This window comes from Miniopterus natalensis, chromosome 2 (genome assembly GCF_054644295.1).
Source record: "Miniopterus natalensis isolate mMinNat1 chromosome 2, mMinNat1.hap1, whole genome shotgun sequence".
NCBI classification, from domain to species: domain Eukaryota; kingdom Metazoa; phylum Chordata; class Mammalia; order Chiroptera; family Miniopteridae; genus Miniopterus; species Miniopterus natalensis.
This window is the reverse complement of record NC_142082.1, coordinates 145,346,934-145,372,427: the sequence shown is the minus strand read 5'-3', so window position 1 is coordinate 145,372,427 and position 25,494 is coordinate 145,346,934. Positions and strand designations below refer to the sequence as shown.

The window sequence follows — 25,494 nt, the reverse complement described above, 5'->3', positions numbered from 1 at the left end:
ATATTGAAATAATCAACTTTGAAAACAATATTTTCTTGAGATGATTGAGTAGTTATGTATCAGCCATTTTCTGAAGAAAAAGGTTCGATTTCATTTTGTCTTGGATAGTTACCTCTACATTATTTATGAATTTTAACTTAAATTCTTTAGAAGATTAACAGACTGAAATAAAGATTATTTTCCAGTGATGTATTACTTTTAAAACTTTCTTTCCTTGACCCCTTTCCCCATTCTCCGACATTATTTGTTTCCCATTCCATGCTTCTGTCCCTCTATGTTCCGTATTTTTGGTGCTTTCATATCTTTGTTCCTATGACAAATTTCTCTAGACTTTTCCACTTTACTTAAATTAGGTTTATGGTTTTAAATATCTCTAATTATTTGCTTACCTCACATTCTATATTGTTACACCATGACCCTTTATACTTGATGAATCTCTTCCAATAATGTTTGGAAATGTTTATCTTCTACATTGAAACCAAAACAACTTTTATGTATCTAGTCATTTTGAAAACTCTGTACTCAAAGTATTATGAAAGTTGAAAAAAGTATGTACCAAATCCACTGTAAAATGTATGGTGTTAGGTATGGATTTGGTCTTATAAATCTTAGTTGCACATTTCTGCTATTTCGGGGGGGGGAGGAGAGACTCATTTTACCATTATTTTATCATACTTGTTATTTGATGCAGTTTATAAGAAACAGCTTAAGTCGGCCTGTTACATTGTATAGTGAGTCCCAGGAGGAGTCCTGGAAGGATAACTAGGCCTCCAATCCTAACTTATAGATGGAAGTCTCTGTATGAAAAAGACAAACTGAAGTTTGAATTAATTTGTACAGGATTAAGAATAGAAGTCTCTGAAGTAGGGAATGGGAGTATGTAGCATTAGCTCATAATTGGGAACTTCTGTTGTATTTTTATTATTACAAGACAGGAACCTGAATAGGTATTCACTAAATAAAACTATCTGTTGCCAATAGACCAAACCTACTCTCTCTGGAATATGAACAGTTTTTATTTTGTTGTTAATGATGTTTTGCGCTAAAATAAGTATGATTAAATAGCTGATCTTTTTATTTAGTCTGTCTAAAACCTAGCATGTATTTTTGCTAATAATATGTGAAACAGTAAAATTTGACTAGGCGTAATTATTAGTTTAAAATACATTGCCTTCACATAGTTTTAGCATACTTAAATATAGACTCCCCTTTAGTCTATTGCATAATGCCATTTACTTTTCTCCTCTTTTAGGCTAAATGCTCATTTCGAAGTAAATCCAGATTGTTCTGTCTCTCGAGCAGAAATGTATTCTGAGTACCTGTCAACTTGCAGTAAATTAGCTCGTGGTGGAATCCTAACATCAACTGGATTTTATAAATGTCTTAGGTAGGATACATAGTTCTTAACTTTAAATAAAGTTAATTTACATCACTTACAACACCTCTTGTTCTTGAGAAAATACCATCTATATTGTTTTAAATATCTCCATACTTAAAATTTCATATGGTTAGGTTGCAGTATGGGGAAAGTTTAAATACAGGGGAATTTTGGACATTACACCTGGTGTCTATGTTTGAACATTGTGAAGTTTATCAAAGAAAGAGAAGGAAGAAATTAAGTTTGGTTTTTTTCTACCTACTTTTATATGTTAAAGACTTGACTTTTACCCTTTTTAATCTTGAATAATAGTCTATAACTAACACTCTTCACATATTAAGGCTCTTTGACATTTTGCAAAGTTCATAAAATAGGCATTGCCTAAATGCAGCTCTTTTGTTAATTATATATGCAGTAGAATTGTTAAAAACCTAACAATGTTAATAAATGATGATTTTAAAAACTGGAGAATTGATCTTTTATATTTCTTTCTCTGCTTCCCACCCTTACAGAATTATAGCTGCATGAATCATACTGATTTATACATAAGTAGCAATGAATATACTGCTGCTGTTTGTGTAAACATTGTTAGAAGTTAGGTTTTTTTGCTAGTATGCTAGTTATCAAAACTCAGTATTGTATACTTTACAGAACGGTGTTTCCAAATCATTCAGTGAAGAGAGTGGAGGATTCCAGTAACAGTGGGCAGGCACATATTCATGTAGTGGGAGTAAAACGGAGGGCTATACCACTTCCCATTCAGATGTACTATCAGCAGCAACCAGTTTCTACTCCTGTTGTTCGTGTTGATTCTGTTCCTGATATATCTTCAAGTCCTTCACCTGCAGGTATTAATTTTTATTGTTTTAAATATTACCAAGTTAATAAAATGTATATTGTATACATTAAAATGTATAACTTTTCCTTGTTTTTCCAGTAGCATTTTCTATTATTTAATCATATTCATATGATGCAAAGTTGTTAGATTTTTTTTTTCTTTAATATATCTTTATTGATTTCCGAGAGAGGAAAGGAAAGGGAGAGGGAGAGAGAGAGAGATAGAAACATCAATGATGAGAGAGTCATTGATCGGCTGCCTCCTGCACGCCCCCGACTGGGGATTGAGCCCACAACCCGGGCATGTGCCCTGACCCGGAATCGAACCCCAATCGGCTGGATCCTAGGTCGACGCTCAACCACTGAGCCACGCCTGGCCGGGCTGTTAGATATTTTCTTAAAACTATTTTCTCTTGTCTTAAGTAATATAATTCCTACATGCAGCTTTTCAGTCATTTCATTATAAATTTTGACTTTCCCTCTATATTTTCAGGACTCCCTCATGGACCACAAACCGTAGGAAACCATTTTCAGAGGACTCCTGTTACCAACCAATCTTCAAATTTGACTGCAACACAAATGTCTTTTCCAGTACAAGGTGTTCATACTATGGCACAGACTGTTTCAAGAATTCCACCAAATCCTTCAGTTCATACCCACCAGCAGCAAAATGCTCCGGTGACTGTCATTCAAAATAAAGCTCCAATTCCTTGTGAAGTTGTTAAGGCTACAGTAATCCAGAATTCTATACCCCAAACAGCAGTTCCTGTTAGTATTGCTGTGGGAGGAGGAGCTGCACAGAGTTCTGTGGTTCAGAATCATAGTACAGGGCCACAGCCTGTTACAGTTGTAAATTCCCAGACATTGCTTCACCATCAATCTGTAATTCCACAGCAGACTCCATTACACACAGTGGTACCAGGTCAGATACCTTCTGGCACTCCTGTTACTGTAATCCAACAAGCTGTCCCACAGAGTCATATATTTGGCAGAGTACAGACCATACCAGCATGTACTTCTACAGTTTCACAGGGTCAACAGTTAATCACCACATCACCCCAACCTGTGCAAACTTCATCTCAACAGACATCAGCTGGTAGCCAGCCACAAGACACTGTTATCATAGCACCTCCTCAGTATGTAACAACTTCTGCATCCAATATTGTCTCAGCAACTTCAGTACAGAATTTTCAGGTAGCTACAGGACAAATGGTTACTATTGCTGGTGTCCCAAGTCCACAACCCTCAAGAGTAGGGTTTCAGAACATTGCACCAAAACCTCTCCCTTCTCAGCAAGTTTCATCAACCGTGGTACAACAGCCTATTCAACAACCACAGCAGCCAACCCAACAAAGTGTAGTGATTGTAAGCCAGCCAGCTCAACAAGGTCAAACTTATGCACCAGCCATTCACCAAATTGTTCTTGCTAATCCAGCAGCTCTTCCAGCTGGTCAGACAGTTCAGCTAACTGGACAACCAAACATAACTCCATCTTCCTCACCATCACCTGTCCCAGCTTCTAATAACCAAGTTCCTACTGCCATGTCATCTTCTTCCACCCCTCAGTCACAGGGACCACCTCCTACTGTCAGTCAAATGCTATCTGTGAAAAGGCAGCAGCAACAGCAGCATTCACCAGCACCTCCACCTCAGCAGGTACAAGTACAAGTTCAGCAGCCACAAGTACAGATGCAAGTTCAGCCACAGCAAACAAATGCAGGAGTTGGTCAGCCTGCTTCTGGTGAGTCAAGCCTGATAAAACAGTTGCTGCTTCCAAAGCGTGGTCCTTCAACTCCAGGTGGTAAGCTTATTCTCCCAGCTCCACAGGTTCCTCCCCCTAATAATGCAAGAGCTCCTAGTCCTCAGGTGGTATACCAGGTGGCCAATAACCAAGCAGCAGGTTTTGGAATGCAGGGGCAAACTCCAGCACAGCAGCTATTGGTTGGGCAGCAAAATGTTCAATTGGTCCAAAGTGCAATGCCATCCACTGGGGGAGTACAAACTGTGCCCATCTCAAACTTACAAATATTGCCAGGCCCACTGATCTCAAATAGCCCAGCAACCATTTTCCAAGGGACTTCTGGCAACCAGGTAACCATAACAGTTGTGCCAAATACAAGTTTTGCAACTGCAACTGTGAGTCAGGGAAATGCAACTCAGCTCATTGCTCCAGCAGGAATTACCATGGGCGGGACCCAGGCAGGAGTTGGACTTCAGGTGCAAACTCTTCCAGCCAGTCAAGCATCTCCAGCTGGACAATCATCTTGTACTGCTACTCCCCCATTCAAAGGTGATAAAATAATTTGCCAAAAGGAGGAGGAAGCAAAAGAAGCAACAGGTTTACATGTTCATGAACGTAAAATTGAAGTCATGGAGAACCCGTCCTGCCGACGAGGAGCCATGAACACCAGCAATGGGGATACAAAGGAAAATGAAATGCAGGTGGGAAGTCTTTTAAATGGGAGAAAGTACAGTGACTCAAGTCTACCTCCGTCAAACTCAGGGAAAATTCAAAGTGAGGCTAATCAGTGCTCACTAATTAGTAATGGGCCATCATTAGAATTAGGTGAGAATGGAACATCTGGAAAACAGAACTCAGAACAAACGGACATGCAGGATATCAAAAGTGATTTGAGAAAACCTCTAGTTAACGGAATCTGTGATTTTGATAAAGGAGATGGTTCTCATTTAAGCAAAAACATTCCAAATCACAAAACTTCCAATCATGTAGGAAATGGTGAGATATCTCCAATGGAACCACAAGGGACTTTAGATGCCACTCAGCAAGATACTGCCAAAGGTGATCAACTAGAAAGAACTTCTAATGGACCTATATTAACTTTGGGTGGTTCACCATCTGTGAGCAGTATACAGGAGGCTTCAAATGTGGCAACACAGCAATTTTGTGGTACTGATTTGCCTAATGGACCTCTAACTTCAAGTTTGAATTCAGATGTGCCTCAGCAACGCCCAAGTGTAGTTGTCTCACCACATTCTACAACCTCTGTCATACAGGGGCATCAAATCATAGTTCCCCACTCAGGATCAAGAGTGTCCCATTCTCCTGCCCTATCATCTGACGTTCGGTCTACAAATGGCACAGCAGAATGCAAAACTGTAAAGAGGCCAGCAGAGGATAATGATAGGGAAACAGTCACAGGAATTCCAAATAAAGTAGGCGTTAGAATTGTTACAATCAGTGACCCCAACAATGCTGGCTGCAGTGCAACAATGGTTGCCGTGCCAGCAGGAGCAGATCCAAGCACTGTAGCTAAAGTAGCAATAGAAAGTGCTGTTCAGCAAAAGCAGCAGCATCCACCTTCATACATACAGAATGTGGTCCCACAGGTAAGTCATTCTGCTATCACATTGTTCTTTTAAAAATTCTGATTTGGAAATACAATTTTAGAGGGAAATGTACTGTTTTTTCATGTTTTACCTTGAAGTTAAGTGTCAGCTCATCGATGTACTCACGCTGTTGTGCTCTTTTATTTTTCTATTTTTTGTAATGTTAAACACTTTTCAATTAACTTAGCACAGCAATTTTCAACCTGTGTGCCACAAAAGGGACACTGGTGTGCCTCAAGAATTTTTAAAACACGCAATACCTGACTAGTCAAGGACACTGACCTCTTTTCCCTTAGATTGTCAAATAAAAAAATGACAACAACCAACACAGTAGCTGTCTGGTGTGAATGAGTCAAATTAATACCTTTTTTTTTTTTTGTCAGATTGGCCGCAAAATTTTAGTAATTAGTTTATATGTGCCGTGAGATGAAAGAGGTTGAAAATCGTGGACTTAGCATGTAGTTTAAAGACTTTTTATGTTGTTATAAATCCAAATTAGTAATTCCATATACCTAAGGTAGAGAAGCATTTGTAACCTAATCTTCGAGAAAATTTTTGAAATGTAACTTAGACTCCTTTTAGAGTTTGGGGTGGGGTAGTGTTGTTGCTAAAATTACTTCAAAAGGGAATTGCTGTATTTGATTTTGAGGGGGGTTTTCGCTCTTTTCAACAGTACTTCTGTAAAGGATTAATCCTATAAGAATTTTGTCAAGTGTGTTCTTGTTATATTTACGTATTTAATCAGTTTTTATTTTTTTTTAAGTATTATTTATAATTTCAGTTTGTTTCAGCTATTTGATATTTTTAATTTCGTATTTCTTACTCCTTTTGCCTCTACTGTCATGTTTCTGCTCTCCCCTTTTTAATATCTACTGTTCCATCTACATGCCTTTGTAAAGAAATGTGTTTTCTCGGTCAGTGCTACTATATTAAGGGTTCAGTTAGCCTATAAAGATTTTAAGGACAATCCTAAATGCTGTTTCTTCTGAAAGTAGGGGTTCACTTGACAGTGGTCTCTCACCTATTTCCTGGATTACTTCCCCTTCACTCTTCTTCTCTGTGCTGATGGTGATGATAGCAGATCTGTGGTCATTGTTGGCATTGATGTGGGTAAGGAGTAGGAAGCAAATGAAAGATGAAAGAGCAAAGATTCCCTTGCTTTCAGATAGTTCGTCCATAATATGCATCTTTTCTCATGTGAATGGATAAAGCTGGACAGTGCTGCTTTGGGAGCGTAATGAGATTATAATCCATATGTTAGTATTCCGTAGGTATATTTCAGGATACCTAAATAGGTTAAGTACTCTTCAGTGGATGTTATGAATATGGCAATAATTAATATTGAGTTTTGGTGGAAAATACTAAATCATCTTTACTCAAACTTCTGCAAGTTGAGTTTTTTATTTATTAAACACTAAAAAAATGTTAGTGTAACATCTAGCATATGGTAAACATTCAATTAGTTGGGTTTTTATAATTTTTCTTATGTTTAATAATTTCCTAATTCATCTTGATTATATGCCTGCTGTTTATCATTTTATATTCCTTTATAATTCTAAATAGTTAACAGTAGAGCAAGCCAAATTAGAGAAAAACTCTATTACTAGGGAATTGTTACATCAACCCTTATTTTTTTTATATCTTTAATCTTTCAGTGTGGTTACATTCCTTAATGATACCTAAGTAACAAAAACAATAATACCAGCTAAGGCTAGGAACTGTGCACTCAAGCATTTTCTCATTTAATCCTCACAACTCTGTTAGGTGAAAATTTTAATTATATTTTAGAGATGAGTCTCCAGGATGCTAAATAACTCACCCAGGGTCACCAGTATGTTGACCTCATATTGGTCACCACAAATATGAAGTGGTGCAAGGACTGAAACCAAAACTCATGCTCTTAACCCATTTCTCCACTATTCTAAAAGGTCCCTTTGTAAAGTTCTAGAAAGCCCTTTTATATCTAAAATACTCATTACTTGAACTGTTATGTTATAGGATGTGAGTAACATTAAATGATAATTTTAGAACATTAATGCTAAAACTCTTTACTTAATACGTTAGACTTATATGCATCTAATTTGAGCCATAAAATTAATCCATTTTATTCCTGATCTCAAAAGTGAGTACTAAACTTAGTAATAAAATAAACTAAATTTTATTTCTCAAATTGGTATTTGGTTGCCATGTAGAAATTTAAAAATTTGTAAGGAAAAAGATGTATACATGGTGTCTTTGAGAATGAGAATCAGAAACCAGCATTCTCCTGTATAGTACTTAATTAGCACAGTGCCTGCTACATAGTTAAGTACTCAATAATGGTTCAGGTATATTTATCTTCCTGTATAGGATAAAGGCTAAAAAATGATCACCTGTTCCAGATGACATCATAAGTTTCTTTTTTTTAAAGTTTTTATTGATTTTTTTCTTTTTTAAGAGAGGAAGGGTGAGGGAGAGATAGAAACATCAGTGATGAGAGCAAGTCATTGATTGCTGCCTTCTCCACCCCCCCCCCCCACTGGGGACTGAGCCTGCAACCCAGGCATATGCCCTGACCCAGAATCGAACCAGTGACCTCTTGGTTCCTGGGTCAACTCCGAGCCGCTGAGTCACTCTGGCCAAGCATAAGTTTCCTTTGAAGGACCTTCTTACGAGCCTGCTAATAGCCCTGGCCAGGTAGCTCATTTGGTTAGAGCATTGTCCTTATAACACCAAGGTTATTGTGGGTTTGATCTCTGGTCAGGGCACCTGTGGGAAACACCAAAAAATGCAATCTCTCTCTCTCTCCTTCCTCCCCTCCCTCATTCCCTCTCCCTTTCTCTCTAACATCAATAAATAAAGTTTTTTAAAAAGAGAGTCTACTAATAGAAAACCATTTTCATTATTGCCCAAATTCTTTAAATTTCTTTATATACTCTTTTAAAAATTGTGTGTGTGTGTGTGTGTGTGTGTGTTAGTGATTTCAGAGAGAGAGAGAGAGAAACATCAGTGCTGCCTCCTGCACACCCCCCCTGGGGATCAAGACCACAACCTGGGCATGGGCCCTGACCAGGAATTGAACCTCAATCTCCTGGATCATGGGTCGGTGCTCAACCACTGAGCCATGCTGGCTGGGCTCTTTATGTACTCTTAAAGTTGCATTTTAGACCTTGGTTTAACACCATTTTACATTTAAATTGGTACCTTAAATGGGTAGATGAAATAGAAGATTTTAAATGTGAATTTTTAGCCAAACCTTATTTTTTTCCACCATTTCAAGGGATCCAGGATGCTAAGGAGGCACCTGGACCCCAAGAAGGGACTTCCAGACTTGTAGAATGCTCAAGGGTAGAAAGACTGCAGGGAAATGTCCCTGCTGAGAATAGCCAACAGGTAATCCTTCCTAATATCATTTTTGTTGAGTTTATTCCTTCTCATTCCCCTCCCATTAATCAGCTGTATTAATTTAATTTCAGGAAAAAAAAAAAAATTAACAGTAAAGGAGAACAATATATGAAAGTAAATAATAAGACCATAGATTTTTTATTTCAGTAGTATTTAAATGGGCAGTATATATAAATACAAAATAAATTATACTTACTTTAAAGCAAATTTTTTATTCGTAGTTATTTTTATTCTGTTATATTTGCAAGTTAAAGTGCAGCATACAGGATACCGTTTCTCAAAATCCTACCCTCTTCCACTATTTAGGAATTGATATCTTCTGGAGGTACAAAGAAAAAGGAAAAATGAATTTTAAAAGTGAAATTTTAGTTTACAATATTTACGTAAAGACTTGTCTTTTTCAGGAGCATGTAAAACACATGTTGAACATATGTATGTCTTTTAATTCCATGGTCTGATAACATGTCAAATTCTTGTATGTAAAAATAGTTTACTTAATGATATGCCTATCCAAAGTATCTTTTATATGTTGTTCCCAGTTCCCTGTCCTTCACACATGAATCATTCCTAAAACGGTGCTGTATAAAATTGTGAATATTGATATCTTCCTGGTTCCTTCCTTTCTTTGTGTACTAAACTTCTATGTATTCTTCCTAAGAGTGTAATTTATTTAAAATAGCAACATTTTTTATTCCTGAAATAAAAAATGGCATATAGAAATTTGAACTTAAAATGTTACTCAACCCCTCAGCAAGCAGATCTGTAGCCTTAAGGGGGCAGCATTGAGTCATAACCATAGACCATTTTAGGAAGAGCCACGAGAATAAGATTCAGTGTGTGCATTTTTTAAAGAGTACTGGTGTTCAAATTTGTAGACCAGAAGTACATTGTAATAACTAAGGAAGGCATTACCACTAAACAGTTTTTTTGTTTACATTTCAATGTGTTCTTACAAGAGAGGCTTGGAATGTATTGATTATCTAGATTTACATTTAATAAGAGAATAAAACTTTGTAGTTTAAGAAAATGAGGGAATGTTGGAGCAGAAAGAGCCTTACATGTTATCTTGTGCAAAACCCTCATTTTTTAAGTGTTGAAGTAGGTTTCCCACCCACACAAAGATCATGTGTTTTCTGGTGATTTCTATTATTGTCTTAACTCTGTTCTCTAAAGATCTGTACATTTAGACAAAGTTAGAGTACATCTATTTCTTCTTCCCGAGCATTTAAAACTCTCTCTTCTTATCTCTTCATTAGAATGCACTTTCCTAGTTCCTTCAGTTAGACCTTAGGTATCATGATGTCTGGTTTATTCATCATCTTATCTCAACCAGTTTCATTTTATAAATGGCTTTCAAAATGTGTACCTAGAATTGAACACAGTAGTTTCTTACTATTTAGTAAAGTATTTATTTTGAGAAAAATAGATTATCGTTGTAGTTTTTCTAACAGATTGAAATGTTTAAATTTTAGAATAAATCTAAATTTATTTTAAGGTTTTTAAAGTTTAACATTAATAAGAAAGTAAGGATTTAAGAGCCTCAGATCCCAAATTTTATATCAGGAAATATTAGTGTAATCTAGAATTTTCAGCCATAATTTACTCTTGAAAAGGTGATAAAAGAAAGCAACATTATAATTTCTTATTTTAACAAAGAGCAATATCTTTGCCAAAAAAGAAGAAACTACTACATTAACTAACATTTTAAGTTAATTTTACATATAAAAGAAATCACAAAATTGTTTCATATCCTTTGTGTAATTTTACTTTTCTGGTCACTCACTATGGGAGTTGTGCCTTTTCTGCCTTGATTAAGAAAAGAAATTAGTAGTAAAAATTAGTTCTTTCTCAATAGAGTAGAGCAATGATACAGAATATTTGTCAAGAATGATCATTCCAAAAAACTTTGAAATCTACTTTACATTTCAGTCAGGGTTGTGGTTAATGATTTGGCAAGTCACAGCAAACAATAATGTAAAGAAAAAGTAAACTTTTACATCCTGAAAGAAATATATTTTGCATTCTTATATAAAAGACCTACTTCTTAAACCATAATTTAAATGGTACTTTGAAAAACATGCAGTACAATACAAACAACCTATTTAAAAATTAATTTTGTTGAAAGAAATATATAAATTTTTTGGAGGAATCCTAAAAAGTTACTCATATGGTCAAAGAAAATATAAGTCTTTTCTCCCTTGGTATGTTCTGTAACTACTTTTAATTCTTTTTGTTTCATTAACATATTTAGTTCTATTTTTTGTTTGTTTACTTTTTATCGTGAAGCTTCTCAAACATACAGAAAAGTAGACCCAGTAAGCCTCTGTGTATGCAACACCTAGCTTCAAATATTCTCACCATTTTGCCTTTCTAGTTTCATCTACTCCCACCACCCTTATTTTATTCTTTCCTGGAATACTTTAAAGCAAATCCCAAACATTACTTCGTTTTACCAATAAATGCTTCAGTATATATTTCTCTAATAGTTAAGTTCTTTTAAATATACATCTCCCCAATAACAAATCCTACCTAACAAAAATAGTAATTTCTTAATATTCTCTGACACCCAGTTCATGTTGTATTCCCTAGACAGCTCAAAAAATCCTGGGGTTTTATGTGTTTTAAACAACTTGCTCGAATTAGGATTCACAAGTTTTCTGTACATTTGGTAAATGTGTCTTTTATCTATTCTTAATTTAACACCTTTTGTTAACTTCACTAACCCTTACCACATCTCTTATTTGGGGTTAAAATACCCTATGATTCCCTATTATTAAATTTTCTATGTCACACCAGTAAGAGTTCCACAATTAAAAACAAACAAACAAAAAACAAATAGGATAAAGATTTGTTCACACTTATCAAAGAAAAATTAAGCTTAATTTACGAATATGTGACAAGATAGTCAATAAAATACCTAATTTTGCCTTTAAGAATTTGCAGGTAAATGATTGTCAGATGCATGTTTCCAGAATTAACTTCTGTTGATAGATATTTGTAGTTGGTTATCTGTTACTGTCCCCAAAGCAGTATTAATCATCTTTCCTCCAAAATTTTGTTTCCCTTCTGGACCTCTCTATTAGAGTAATAATATTAATAGTAACACTTGCCATTTATTGAGAATCTAGAGCTAGGCTCTCCGTGTATAATTTCTCTAGTTTTCCCATCTTCCCATAAGACAGATATTATTTACTCTTTATAGATGAGGGGACTGAGGATCAGAGAGAATAAGTAGGTTGCCTGAGGTCACAAAGCTGGTTAAAAGGCAGATTGAAATTTGAGTCCTGATCTGTGAAGCTGGAAAGTTCACATCTTATCCATGACACACACCTACCCTGCCCTAAAATGCATGTTTTTCATGCATGTAGTATATGTTTTTTCACTAACATTGTAAAATATTAAGGGTGGTATCCTCATCCCAAAAGTAGATTTTTTTTTTCTTCCTTAGAGCTTAGAACTCAAATGCTTTTATGGCACGGCCAGTGTGTTTCAGTGGTTGCACTTCAGCCCATGTACTAAGAGGTCCCCTGTTCGATTCCCAGTCAGGGCACATGCCCGGGTTGTGCATTCATTCCCCAGCAGGGGGCGTGCAGGAGGCAGCCAACATAAGTTGATGCATCCATGTTTCTATCTCTCCCTCTCTCTACAATCAATAAAAGTATTTAAAAGAAAAGAAAAAAAAGCTGGCTCCGTCCCCATTGGGGGGCGTGCAGGAGGAGGCCAATCAGTGACTTCATCATTGATGTTTCTGTCTGTCTCTCTCCCTTCCTCTCTGAAACCAATAAAGGTATTTTTTTTTAAGTGCTTTTATAACTTCACATTTCTGAGAAGTTTTTCAGCATTTTATTCTCTTCCTTTTTTCACTTTTATGCTATAGCCCTACATGTTTGTGTTTTGTCTGTTTTGGGGGGTGTTTTTCAATGTTGTTATGGCTTGTAATCTAAGGTTTTCAGAAATTTTTAACTAAGTTTTGCCCAACTATTTCCAATGTTTCTTTATAAATGGACAAGTATATTTTCTCAGAGTTCAAACTTATTGCCTTTAAAGAATGCTTTGAAAATGTGCTACCATTTCTATGAGAAATTCAGTATTATTTTGCCCTTTGTTGTATGTTATCAATGAAATCTGAGTTAAGGATTCAAAGAAAATGTATTGCCTCAAATTGTTTTAAGGCATATTATAATTATTTACTTACATGTTTTTCAAAGAGAAAGGGATGAGATATAGAAGGGGGAAAACAGCTTATATTTAAAAGGCTTATACCTACAATTAGAATCCTTTCACATTATTCATCAAGTTACGACTGAGCAACCCTAAAAATTAAATTTGTTAGTTAAAACAGCTTACTGCAAAATAATATTTACAACATTTTACTTCAATGGTTACATTATCTTTTTAACTCTGGAATTTTCTTTCCTTTTTACCATATACTGTTTTATGTTACATTTATTACAAAATCTAAAAGGAAATATGCAAGGAAGTAATAACTTGTAGTTGAGTTCTTGTAAAGAATATATGTAAGTAAATCAAATGGGTATATTAATAGTAGATTTATTTCCCATTTTAATCTATAATTGTGTTCCTAATTTTATTAATGTAAAAAAATCTTAATTCTAAATAATGTATATTCTGTAGCAATAACAACAATGTGATCTTGCCTCTGTGGTCATATGAAATAAAAGAATCTGACTTCTTAAATATTTTTTGTAAAAAATAGTTATCTTCTTAAATAATATTTTAAATTTATAAAAATTATTTTTTAAAAAATAGTCATTAAATCTACAAGTGTAAATTTCATGTTAGAAGTGCACAACTATCAACATAATCAAATTTATAAGCTTATACTATAAAATATGAATGTTTTCTAATGTCATCTCACAAATTATGCGGTTGTGCTTTTCCACAGAACACTCCTATGACGCCTTCACCAGCTGTACAAGTGCAGAGCCAGCCTAACAGTTCTCAGCCTTCTCCATTCAGTGCATCTAGTCAACATGGGGATTCAGTGAGAAAACCTGGACACAACTTCATGTGTCTGTGGCAGTCTTGTAAAAAGTAAATGGCAATTTTATTTGATATACATAAATGTTCTTTGTTTTCTAATGCTTTTATATTCAAATTTCTGTTGTCTATAGTTTTATGAAAATTTTCTTTTTAAACCATTTTTAGCAGAAATATTTTGTTAATTTAAGAGTGATGTTTACATAGACCCAGTTGCATCTAAGCTAAGAAATTTATATAAATGTCAGAAAGAGCTTCATTGCCTAATGGTAGGTTATTAGGGAATGTATTTCGATATTACTTTTCTTGCTTGCTTGTTTTGTTTTTTCGGTCCTAGCATCTGACATATGTTAGTACCAGATGTGAGTCATGTTGCCTCCCAGGTTCTAACAAAGTAATTTGCAGGAAATCATAAGTATATCTTGGTTTTTTTTTTGTTTGTTTTTTTAATTCATTTCATTTTATTATATTTTTAATACTTTTTATTTTTAAATTACAGTTGACATACAATATTACATTAGTTTCAGGTGTACAACCTCATGATTAGACATTTATATAACTTATGAAGTGATCACCCCAATAAATCTAATACCCATCTGATACCATATATAGTTATTAAAATATTATTGACTATATTTCCTATGCTGTACTTGACATCCCCATGACTATTCTTTACCAATTTGTACTCCTGAATCCCTTTACTCTTTTCACTCATCCCGTAAGCTCCCTCCCCTTTGGCAACCCTAATAATGTTCTCTGGATCTATGAGTGTGTTTCTGTACTTCTTGTTTATTTATTTTGTTTTTTAGATTCCACATGTAAGTGAAATCAGCTGGCACTTTTTCTTTGTCTGACTTCTTTCAATCACACAATACCCTCTAGGCTTATCCATATTGTTGCAGATGGCAAAATTTCGTTGTTTTATGGCTGAATCATATTCCACTATACAGGGTGGAGCAAAAGGAGGTTTACAGTTGTGAGTATGTAAAACAGAATTATTGTATTATTTTTCATATGACCAACTGTAAAGCTACTTTTGCTCCACCCTATATGTATGTAGCACTTCTTTATTCGTTCATCTATTGATGGACACTTAAGTTGCTTTTATATTTTGGCAATGGTAAAACGATGCTGCAATAAGCACATGGATGTGTATGTCTTTTCTATTTAGTGTTTAGGGTTTCTTCGAATAAATACCCAGAGTTGGAATTGCTAAGACCTTCTTTGTTCTTGTTATAATCTTTGTTTAAAGTCTATTTTGTCTGGTATAAGTTTTGCTACTCCAGCTTTTTTGTGTGTGTTTCCATTTTCATGAAATAACTGTTTCCATCCCTTTGCTTTCAGTCTGTGTCTTTTCATCTGAAGTGTGTCTCAGATGAAACACAGCATATGTAAGGGTCATGTTTTCTTACATGTCAGTCACCCTACATCATTGGAGCATTTAATCCATTTGTATTTAAAGTAATTGTCCTGGCCAGTTAGCTCAGTTGGTTAGAGCGTTGTCCTGCTATGCCAAGGTTGCAGGTTCACTTTCAGGTCAGGACATATACAAGACGCAACCAATGAATGCATAAATAAGTGGAACAACAAAATCAGTGTTTCTCTCTCTCTTCATCCCTCTCTTCATCCCTCTCTCTCTAAAATCAGTAAATAAAAAATTATTAAAGTAATTGCTGATAGATTTATTGCCCTTTTATTGTTCATATTTTTATCTTTTTTTTCTTTAATATGTCTTATAATACTGGTTTGATGGTCATGAACCCCATTAGCTTTCGATTCTTATCTAGAAAGCTCTTTATCTGTCCTTTGATCCTAAATTATAGCTTTGCTGGGTAATCTTGGTTGCTTTTCATCACTTTGAATATTTCTTGCCAGTCCCTTCTGGCCTGCAAAGTTTCTGTTGAGAAATCAACTGACAGTCTTATGGAAGCTTGCTTGTAAGTAACTAACAACTATTCCTTGCTGCTTTTAAGATTCTCTCTTTGTCTTTAACCTTTGGTATTTTAATTATGATGTTTCTTGCAGTGAGCCTCTTTGGGTTCCTCTTGTTTGGAACTCTGTGCTTCTTGGACTTGTAAGTCTATTTCTTTCACCAGATTAGGGAAGTTTTCTGTCATTTTTTAAAATAGGTTTTCAGTTTCTTCTCTCTTTGTTCTCCTTCTAGCACACACATGATTTGAAGTTGTCCCAGAGGCGGCTTATACTATACTCATTTTCTTGAAATCTTTTTTCTTTTTGCTGTTTGAATTGGGAGTTTTTTGCTTCCTTATCTTCCAAATTGCTGATTTGATTCTATGATTCATCTACTCTACTATTGATTTCCTGTAATGTATTTTTCATTTCAGTTATTGTATTCTTCATTTCTGAAGGGTGCTTTTTTATGTTTTCTATCTCCATTTTTATGTTTTCTATCCCTTTGTTGAAGTTCTCACTAAGTTCACCTACTCTTCCCCTACTTTCATTGAGCATCCTCATAACCAGTAGGTAGATTCCTTGTCTCCATTTTGTTTAGTTCTTTTTCTGGAGTTTTGTTCTGTTCTTTCATTTGAGACATGTTTCTTTGTCTCATTTTAGTTGCCTCCCTGTGTTTGTTTCTATTTATTAGGTAGAGCTGCTCCATCTCTTGGTCTTGGTACAGTGACCTTAAGTAGTAAGTGTCCTGTAGGTCTCAGTGGCTCAGTCTCCCCAGTCACCTGAGCTGGGTGCTCCAAGTGTGCCCCCCATGTGGGTTGTGTGCACCTTCCTGTTGTAGTTTAGCCTCGATTGCTGTAGCACATCAGTGGGAGGGATTTACCCCCAGGCCATTTGGCTGCAAGGACCAGCTGCAACCACGATGGAGGATCTGCTATGCAGAGGTTGACCTCACAGAGCAGAACTCACTTCAGTGGGTCTCAGGTACCCTATTAGTCCACCCAGTGAGTTTGTTGCTCATGGAGGTGGTAGATGGTGCTTCAGCATGGTCTGAAGCTGTCCATTTGGTGCGCTGGATCTGGCACTTCCTGGGAGGTGCGAACCCATGTCAGCCATCACCTGTGCCCTGCCCAGGGCCACTGAGCATGAGCTTCAAAATGATCTGCAGGTGGCTTCTACTTGTGTTGGGCTTGGAAGTGCCCAGGAGAGGTGAAGCTTTGAACCAAGGCTGCTAGTGCCAGGCCTGGGGCCACTTAGCAAAAGGTATATGGTATGCAGAAGGCAAATGCTGCTTGTTTGAAAGATTTTAGGAAAGTCCACAGCATGAGCCAAGACAGGCCTTTTGTATGGAAAAGTCAGAGGGCTTGGGTGAGCCCCAAAGTTGGGTAGGGCAGGGTCTCAGGGAATCATCAGGGTTGGGCTAACAGTGTAAACCAGATTGGTGGAGACTCAGATATGGCCCCTGCCTATGGGCTTTTTGGGGGAAGGGCTCAGAAAAGGAACATCGGCCTCTGCTACTTCTTTCTGGGAGAAATATGCCCTCCAGCTCTCGACCTGATGCCAGACAGTTTCGTTTCTCCCCATACATCCCCGGTAGCTTTTGAGCTGCTTTTCCAGTGCCAGAGCTCAGAGGGAGTGAGTCCAAGTAAGTCTGTGTACATCCTTTAAAAGGAATGCTTCGGACTCCAGCAGCCCTTTGCCTCACTCAGCCGTAATCTCTGCTGGTTTTCACAGCCAGAAGTTATGGGGACTTCTCTTCCCATCTCTGGAACCCTAGGCTGGGGACCCTGGTGTGGGCCCGAGTCCCCAGGAAGGACCTCCACTGCTGAGATATCTCTCCCAATTTTTAACCACCACACGTGGGTATGGGACCAGCCCATTCTATGCATTTGCCCCTCCTACCAGTCTTGATGTGGCTATTTATATTTTTAAATGAGTACTTCTGTTCAGCTAGATTTCAGATAGTTCTGAAATGGTTGTTCTAAGAAGAACAGTGAGTAGAACTGAACTTCTTAAACAAGGCTTTCTTAGACTTGAAGGACACCTTGAGAATAATACTGGTTAAAATAAAATCTTAGTTCCTTTAACAATACTCATCCAAGACACTTAGAACTACAGCACTTGTCTTAATGGACTAATACTCTCATCTTTTAGATATCAAAGATTCTATTTCACTTTTCCCAACTAACTGATAGCAGAAATTACAAGATCCTTTTAAAAATTATATTTGCTATTCATAATTTTTATATTTAGACTTTTTGTTTCACTGTGAACTTCATATACATGTTTGTTGTATGATTGTCGCTATCAATATAGCCTAGGAATTGTTAACAGTATGCAAAATTTCTTTAGACAGTATTTCTCAAACTGAAATCTCAACCCAGTGGGGTCATGAGATCATTTTGTCAGGTCTCTACCAGTGGGTTTTTGCTTCTTTTCTTTGCAATGAAAAAATGAATAAAATATATCAGAGTCTCTCATGTTAGTAAGAGTGTTGTTTCCAATTATATATATATATATATTACACATATATTGTGTACTAGATCATAGCTTATAATTTGTTTGTCAAAAAGATTGTTTAGCCCTGGCCAGTGTGTGCACCAAAAGGTTGCGGGTTCTGTTCCCAGTCAGGGTATGTACAGAAGGCAACCAATCAATGTGGTTTTTTTCTCTCTCTCTCTCAAAAAATCAATTAAAAAAAAAAAAAAGGTTGTTTAAAAATGAGTGCTTTAGGTTGTCTCTGATTATTTGTTTCATTCATTTAATTCAACCATATCTCTGTTTTGTGTGTAACCTGATGGAGTAGGTAGTCAACTAATGCAATTTGTTGACTAAAAAGTTTAAGAATAGCTGCTTTGCATGAAGTGTTTAGAGTATTTTAAGAAATCACTCTGTCCAGGTAGCTCAGTTGGTTAAAGCGTTGTCCTGATACACCAGGGTTGCGGTTTCAATCCCTTGTCAGGGCATATACAAGAATCAACCAATGAATGCATAAATAAGTGGAACAACCAATCAGTATTTCCCTCTCACTCACTCTTTCTCTCCTTTCCCCTCTCTCTCTCTAAAATCAATTTTTTTGAAAAATTTACTGGAATTACAAACGTGCAGCACAATTTTCCATCTTGAATAGGATCAATATTACAAAATTTGATGATATGTATCTTTTCATTGTAAGCCTTTTCTGAATAATACAGACTCAACAAGCCTTCTTAGGCCTGTTTTTTAAAGCCATTTTTAGATACTCCATTAGTATAAGTTCAGTTGGGTTTTACAGATATTTATGGAGCACACTCTAAAAGGGTGCATGTGCTAGGAGCTAGAAATGTGGAGATCACTTAGTCCTTAAGGAAGCAGATCCAGAAGACCCCAAACAAAGTGCAGTATAAATAAGCATAGTGGACAGTTAATGTAATGCTGTGATGGTTAGGAAAGTTTCACTGCAGACATTACTTTTGAATTGGGTCTTGAAGAATGAGTAGGGGTTTGTTATGCAAAAATAATTCTAGTCAGAATAGCAAGTGTAGGGAATTATTTAAGGAACTAGTATACCCAGTCACCTATGAGAAGCTTAGGATACCAAGAACTTAAGGACATGAAGAGAATGAGAAATGGCTTTTATTATTCATATTTTGTTTCAATTCCAAGAGGAAAAATACTATTTCCACTGAGTGGCTTAATATCAGATCAAAAACATTAACAACTTTCCTTGCTTTCATAAGATTTAGAACTAAAATTCCTTCACTGATATATTATTGTGAAATGCTTAATATTTAAAGTTGAAATAACCATGTACTTTACTTCTTTCATAGAATTAAAGTAGCTTTGAATATACATTTAACCGGTTTTTAGTTCTGTAGTACAATCACACTTTACATGATCTTTTGGTGCTAGTAATTCTTTTCTGTATATTATATAGATTCATTTCATTGAGTCACCACTCCTACATCAGTGCATAATAGTAATTGCATTTTTAATCTGCAGGCATGTATCTCTAAAAAATGGAGACCACCTACCCCCCACTATTTAAACATAATCTACACCTCTGCAGAAAAAGAACATTAATCCCTTCAATACAGGGTGGGCCAAAACTAGGTTTACAGTTTGTATGGAAAATAATACAGTAATTAATAAGTAATAATACAAGAATAAACTTTCTCATACTCACAACTCTAAACCTACTTTTGCCCCACCCTGAATTATGAGGTCTTCAAATATCCAATCAGTATTTACATTTCTGTGTTTCTTTTGTTTAGAGTTTGAATTGATATGCAAGATTGCCTCTGATTGAGAAGTCCTTTAAATCTCTTTTAATCTGTAGATTACTCCTCCATCTCTCTTAATTGTTTTCCTTGCAATTTTTTGTTGACGAAAGCAGGTCATTTGTCCAGGAGAGCATCGCAATCTGGATTTTGCTGGTAGTGTTTGGCATGTTACTCTGACCCTGCATTTTCTGTTAGTTGGTAGTTAGGTCTAGATGTTTGATCAGATTCTGGTTTAATTTTTATAATGACCATTTTAGAAATGGTATTGGTACTTACATCAGGAGATATGTAATATCTTGTCTCTCTTTTTGTGAGGTAAACACCCATTAGAATCATTGCCTAGATCCATTATTTTATTAAGGGTTTTAAAATGTAGAAATTCTCTTTTGTCCTCACTTTGATTTCTCTGAGGAATAGTTCCTAGAGAAAAGGCTAGATAGGTTTTTTATTATTTCTCTTATTTACCAATTTTCAAAATGAGTTGTTTACTAACACCAAACAAAGGTGACCATGAGTCTTGGTTGGTTGTTTTTTAGTTCAGTAATTTTGTAAATGAACCTATGAATTTAAACATATCTGAGGTATTTCAATCCATTACAGTTATGTACTTCTCAATGTTCAATTGTCCTATCTTGGCCAGTGAAGGTCTCTTCAAGCTGGTTTCCAAGTCCTTTGGTTGTGATCTTAATATAATTTTTTGATGGCTTCCTTGCTTTCTGTTAGACAAAATGTTCCAGACTTATCTTGTACATTTCCTGCCCCATACCTGGAATAAAGTATTTCTCCAAGGGTATCTGGTGTCTTTTAATGGGAAATGGTATTTAGACTCCATGGGAGTACTCATCGCTTTTAAATTGGTTATTGTTTCTGGGACTGTTCAGTTGACAGACTAGAAAAATAAATTATTTTTATCATGTTTAGGAAGACCTCAACTCTCAGATCATAAAATACACATTTCATTGCCTTCTACTACTTTAATATTTTAACTTTTTGTTCCATATATAATTTAGTTTCATGTCTCTAGCTTTGTTGTCTTCCAAATGGCTAACATATTAACTAGTTCATCTTTCCCTTAGGCATTTGAATTGCCACCTTTGATATATACTAAATTTCTTTATGCTTTTTTTAAATTTCTGGATTACTTGTTATCCCACTGATTTCTGTCCTTATCATTCCTTCACTTCAAATTTTAATGTTAGATATGGCAAGTTCTCTCCTAATTTGTTTATTTTTATTTTTTTATATAAAAGGGGTTGGGTTTTTTTTTGTTTTTTTAATTGATTTCAGAGAGAGGAAGGGAGAGAGACACAGAAACATCAATGATAAGACAGAATTGTCGATCAGCTGCAAGCCCACAACCCTGATCAGGAATTGAACCATGACCTCCCGGTTCCTGGGTTGACACTCAACCACTGAGCTGCACCAGCGGGACCTAATTTTTTAATTTTTTTTCAGAGTGTTTCTCATTATCTTTTCAAGCACTTAATCTTGTACCGGGCACTATAGTACCTTTTGAAATTAGAATGATGTATAATTCCGAGCTGGTACCTGCATAGATATGTATTCTTTCAAATAAACTTTAGAATGTTTCTAGAGATCCTCCAACAAAGTGTGCTGGGATTTTCATTGTAATTGCTTTTCATGAATAGGCATTTTTGTTCATGCTTGATAGTGAACATTTTCTAATATAGAGTCTTCCCTTACAAAAGAAGGTATCAGCTCATGATATTACAGTCTTTTTTACCCCAGTAGAGCTTTAATGTTGTCTTCACATAAATTCTGCAACTTTTATTAAGGTTGTAGTTCTTATTTTTTTGTTGTTATCATGAATGATCTTAGCTGCTATTTTTTCAACTGATGGTTGTTTTATTAATACCATTTATCCTCTCATCCAATTGTAATATCATATGTTTTCTCACAGTTATGTTATTGTAGTGATAATATTTATCCTTACCTTTTTTAAGAAATTAACAGACTATTTTTTCGAGCAGTTTTAGGTTTATAGAAAAATTGAGCAGATAGTGCCAAGTTCCCATATACTTCCTCTTTCCTGCATAGTTTCCTCTAATATTGACATCTTGAATTATTGTGGCACATATGTTATGATTGATGAGTAATATTTATATATTACTATTAACTAAAGTCCATAGTTTCCATTAAGTTTCAGTCTTTGTGTTATATAGTGCTATGGGTTTTGATAATACATAATGTCATATATCCACCATTACAAAATCACTCAGAATAATTTCACCACCCTGAAAATCTCTGTTTCACCTATTTATCTCTTCTCACCTCCTCCCCTCCCAGTCCCTAGGAGCTACTGATTTTTACTCTCTCTATAGTTTTGCTTTTTCCAGAATATCATATTGTTGGAATCACATAGTATGATTTTCAGAGTAGGTTCTTCCACTAAGCAGTACATTTGTGAGTACACGAAACACAGAGGTCTATTCTTATATTCTTATTTATTAGTTAACATATTATTTTCCATGCAAACAACTATAAACCTACTTTTGCCCCACCCTGTATGTATTTACGTTTTCTCTGTGTCTTTTCTGGCTTGATAGCTCATTTCTTTTTCTTGCTGAATAATATTCCATTGTGTGGATGTACTAGTTTACTTATCCATTCACCTATTGAAGGACATTTTGGCTGCTTCTGGGTTTGGTAATAATAAATAAAGCTACTATAAAAGTTTGTGTGCAGGTTTTTGTATAGACACAATTTTTCAACTTATTTGGGCAAATACCTAGTATTACTATTGTTTGATCATATGGTAAGACTATGTTTTAGCATTGTAAGAAACTGCCAAACTGTTTTCCAAAGTTGCTGTACCATTTTGAATTTCTATCAACAATAAGTGAGAGTTCCTGTTCCTCCACTCCTCATCAACATTTGGTACTGTCAGTGTTTTAGATTTTAGCCACTCTACTAGATGTGCACCATATCTGTTTTAACTTATAATTCCCTGTGGATGAAAGATCTTGAGCATCTTTTCATATGCTTACTTACCACCTATATATTACCTTTGGTGGGGTGATATAACCCCTTTTTTTGCAGAGTTTTTACTAATCCATGGATATTAGATTTTGTCAAATGATTTTTCTGTATCAATATGTTCATATGATTTTTCTTGTAGCCTGTTGATGTGATGGATTACATCAATTAATTTTTGAATGTTGAAACAATCTTGTATACCTGGAATAAATAAGTAAACACATTTTTAGGTTAGCTTAAGATATTTATTCAGTGCTGTCACAGTTAGCCTCAGTGGCTCAGCAAAGGGGTAGAGCAGCAGGGTAGGGGTACCCAGTGACACAACACATCCCTCATTTTTCATTGTTACATCACAGTTTTTATACATAGTTTGCTTCAATTTGCTGATTTTTTTGTGGGTTTTTACACCTATGTACATGAGCCATAATGGTCTATAGTTTGGTTTTGTTGTTAAGGTAATGCTGGCCTCATACAATGAGTTAAGGAAGTGTTCACTCTATTTTCTAGTAGGAATCATAGAGAATTAGTATCATTTCTTCCTTAAGTGTTTGGTAGAAGCCACCAGAAAAACCAGCTTGTCCTGTTGCTTTCTTTTTTACATTTCCTTTAATAGTCATTGGCTTATTCAGATTATCTATTTCTCTTTATGTGAGTTTTGGAAGATTGTGTCCTTTAGAGAGTTGGTCTATTTCATCTAAGTCACCTATTCTGTAGCATAGAGTTGTTCATAATATTCCTTTATTATCTTTTAAATGTTGTGGGCTCGGTAGCAAGGGCTACTGATAGTAATAATTTGTGTCTTCTCTCATTTTTTTTCTTGGTTAAGCTGACTAGAGCTTTATCTATTTTACTGATCTTTTCATGGAACCAGCTTTTGATCTGGTTGATTTTTTTTTTTCTTTTCTATTGATTTCCTGTTGTCATCAAGTTGATTTCTGCTCTAATTTTTATTATTACTTTTCTTCTGCTTGCTGTGAATTTATATTGCTCTTCTTTCTCTGGTTTCTTCTTTTTTTTTTTTTTAAATATATCTTTATTGATTTCAGAGAGAGGAAAGGAGAGGGGGAGAGAGAGATAGAAACATCAATGATGAGAGAGTCATTAATCAGCTGCCTCCTGCATGCCCCCGACTGGGGATTGAGCCCTCAACCCGGGCATGTGCCCTGACTAGGAATCGAACCCCAATCACCTGGATCCTAGGTCAGTGCTCAACCTCTGAGCCACGCCCAGCCAGACTTTCTCTGGTTTCTTAAAGTAGAAGCTTAAGTTATTGATTTTAGATCTTTTCTAATAAATGCACTTAATGCTATAACTTTCCCTCTAGATACTGCTTTAGCTGTATTCCACAAATTTTGATAAGTTGTATTTTCATTTTCACTTAATTCAAAGTATTTTAGAAGTGTGTTGTTTAACCTCCAAATATTTTGGGATAGTCCAGCTATCTTTTTGTTAGTAACTGCTAGTTTAATTCCATTGTGATCTAAGAACATACTTTGTATGATTTTTATTCTTTTAAATTTGTTAAGGTGTTTTCTATGTCCCAGAATGTGGTCTATCTTGATGAATGTTCCATATGAACATGAAAAGAATGTATTTTCTGCTGTTGTTGGAAGTATTATATAAATGTCAGTTAGATCCAATTAATTCATGGTGCTATTCAGTTCATCTCTATCCTTACTGATTTTCTGCCTGTTAGATCTTTCACTTTCTAAATAGAGTTGTGCTGGTGTTTTAAGTATAATATTTCTTTATTTCTTCTTGCAGTTCTATCATATTTTGACTCATATTTTGATGCTTTGTGTTAGAAGTATATACCTTAAGAATCGTATCTTTGTGAAGAATTGACCTCTTTATGTAGTGTTCCTCTTTATCGCTCATAATATCCTTACTCTGAAGACTGCTTTGTCTGAAATTAATATAGTAACTCCATCTTTCTTTTGATTAGTGTTAGCAAAGTATATCTTTCACCATCCCTTTAATTTTAATCTATCTTTCTTTATATTTACCCATAAATAGTTGGGGTTTTTTAATCCACTCACATTTAAAGTGATTGTTGCTACAGTTGCATTAATATATATTTGTAAATGTTTTCTATTTCACTTGGTTTTTTTGCTTCCTTTGTCTTCCCATGTTATTCTGCATTCTTTGGTTTTAACTGAGTACTTTATATGATATCAGTTATACTTTTTTAAAACATTTTTTTAAATATTTTTTTTAATATGTCTTAATTGATTTCAGAAAGAGGAAGGGAGAGGGAAAGAGAGAGAGAGAGAAACATCAATGATGAGTCATTGATCGGCTGCCTCCTGCATGCCCCCTACTGGGGATCAAGCCCGAAACCTGGGTAGGTGCCCTGACCAGGAATCAAACCCTGGG

General features: G+C 35.4%; 1 protein-coding gene across 1 annotated transcript in view; it reads left to right on the top strand.

Moving 5' to 3' along the window:
* Positions 1 to 25,494, top strand: part of ARID2 (AT-rich interaction domain 2) — a 157,696-nt gene that overhangs the window by 104,963 nt on the left and 27,239 nt on the right. The window contains exons 13-16 of the mRNA XM_087814707.1: positions 1,253 to 1,387; positions 2,030 to 2,226; positions 2,709 to 5,563; positions 13,854 to 14,002. Coding sequence (XP_087670833.1) covers positions 1,253 to 1,387; positions 2,030 to 2,226; positions 2,709 to 5,563; positions 13,854 to 14,002 — 3,336 coding nt within the window. The remainder of the gene's footprint in view (positions 1 to 1,252; positions 1,388 to 2,029; positions 2,227 to 2,708; positions 5,564 to 13,853; positions 14,003 to 25,494) is intronic.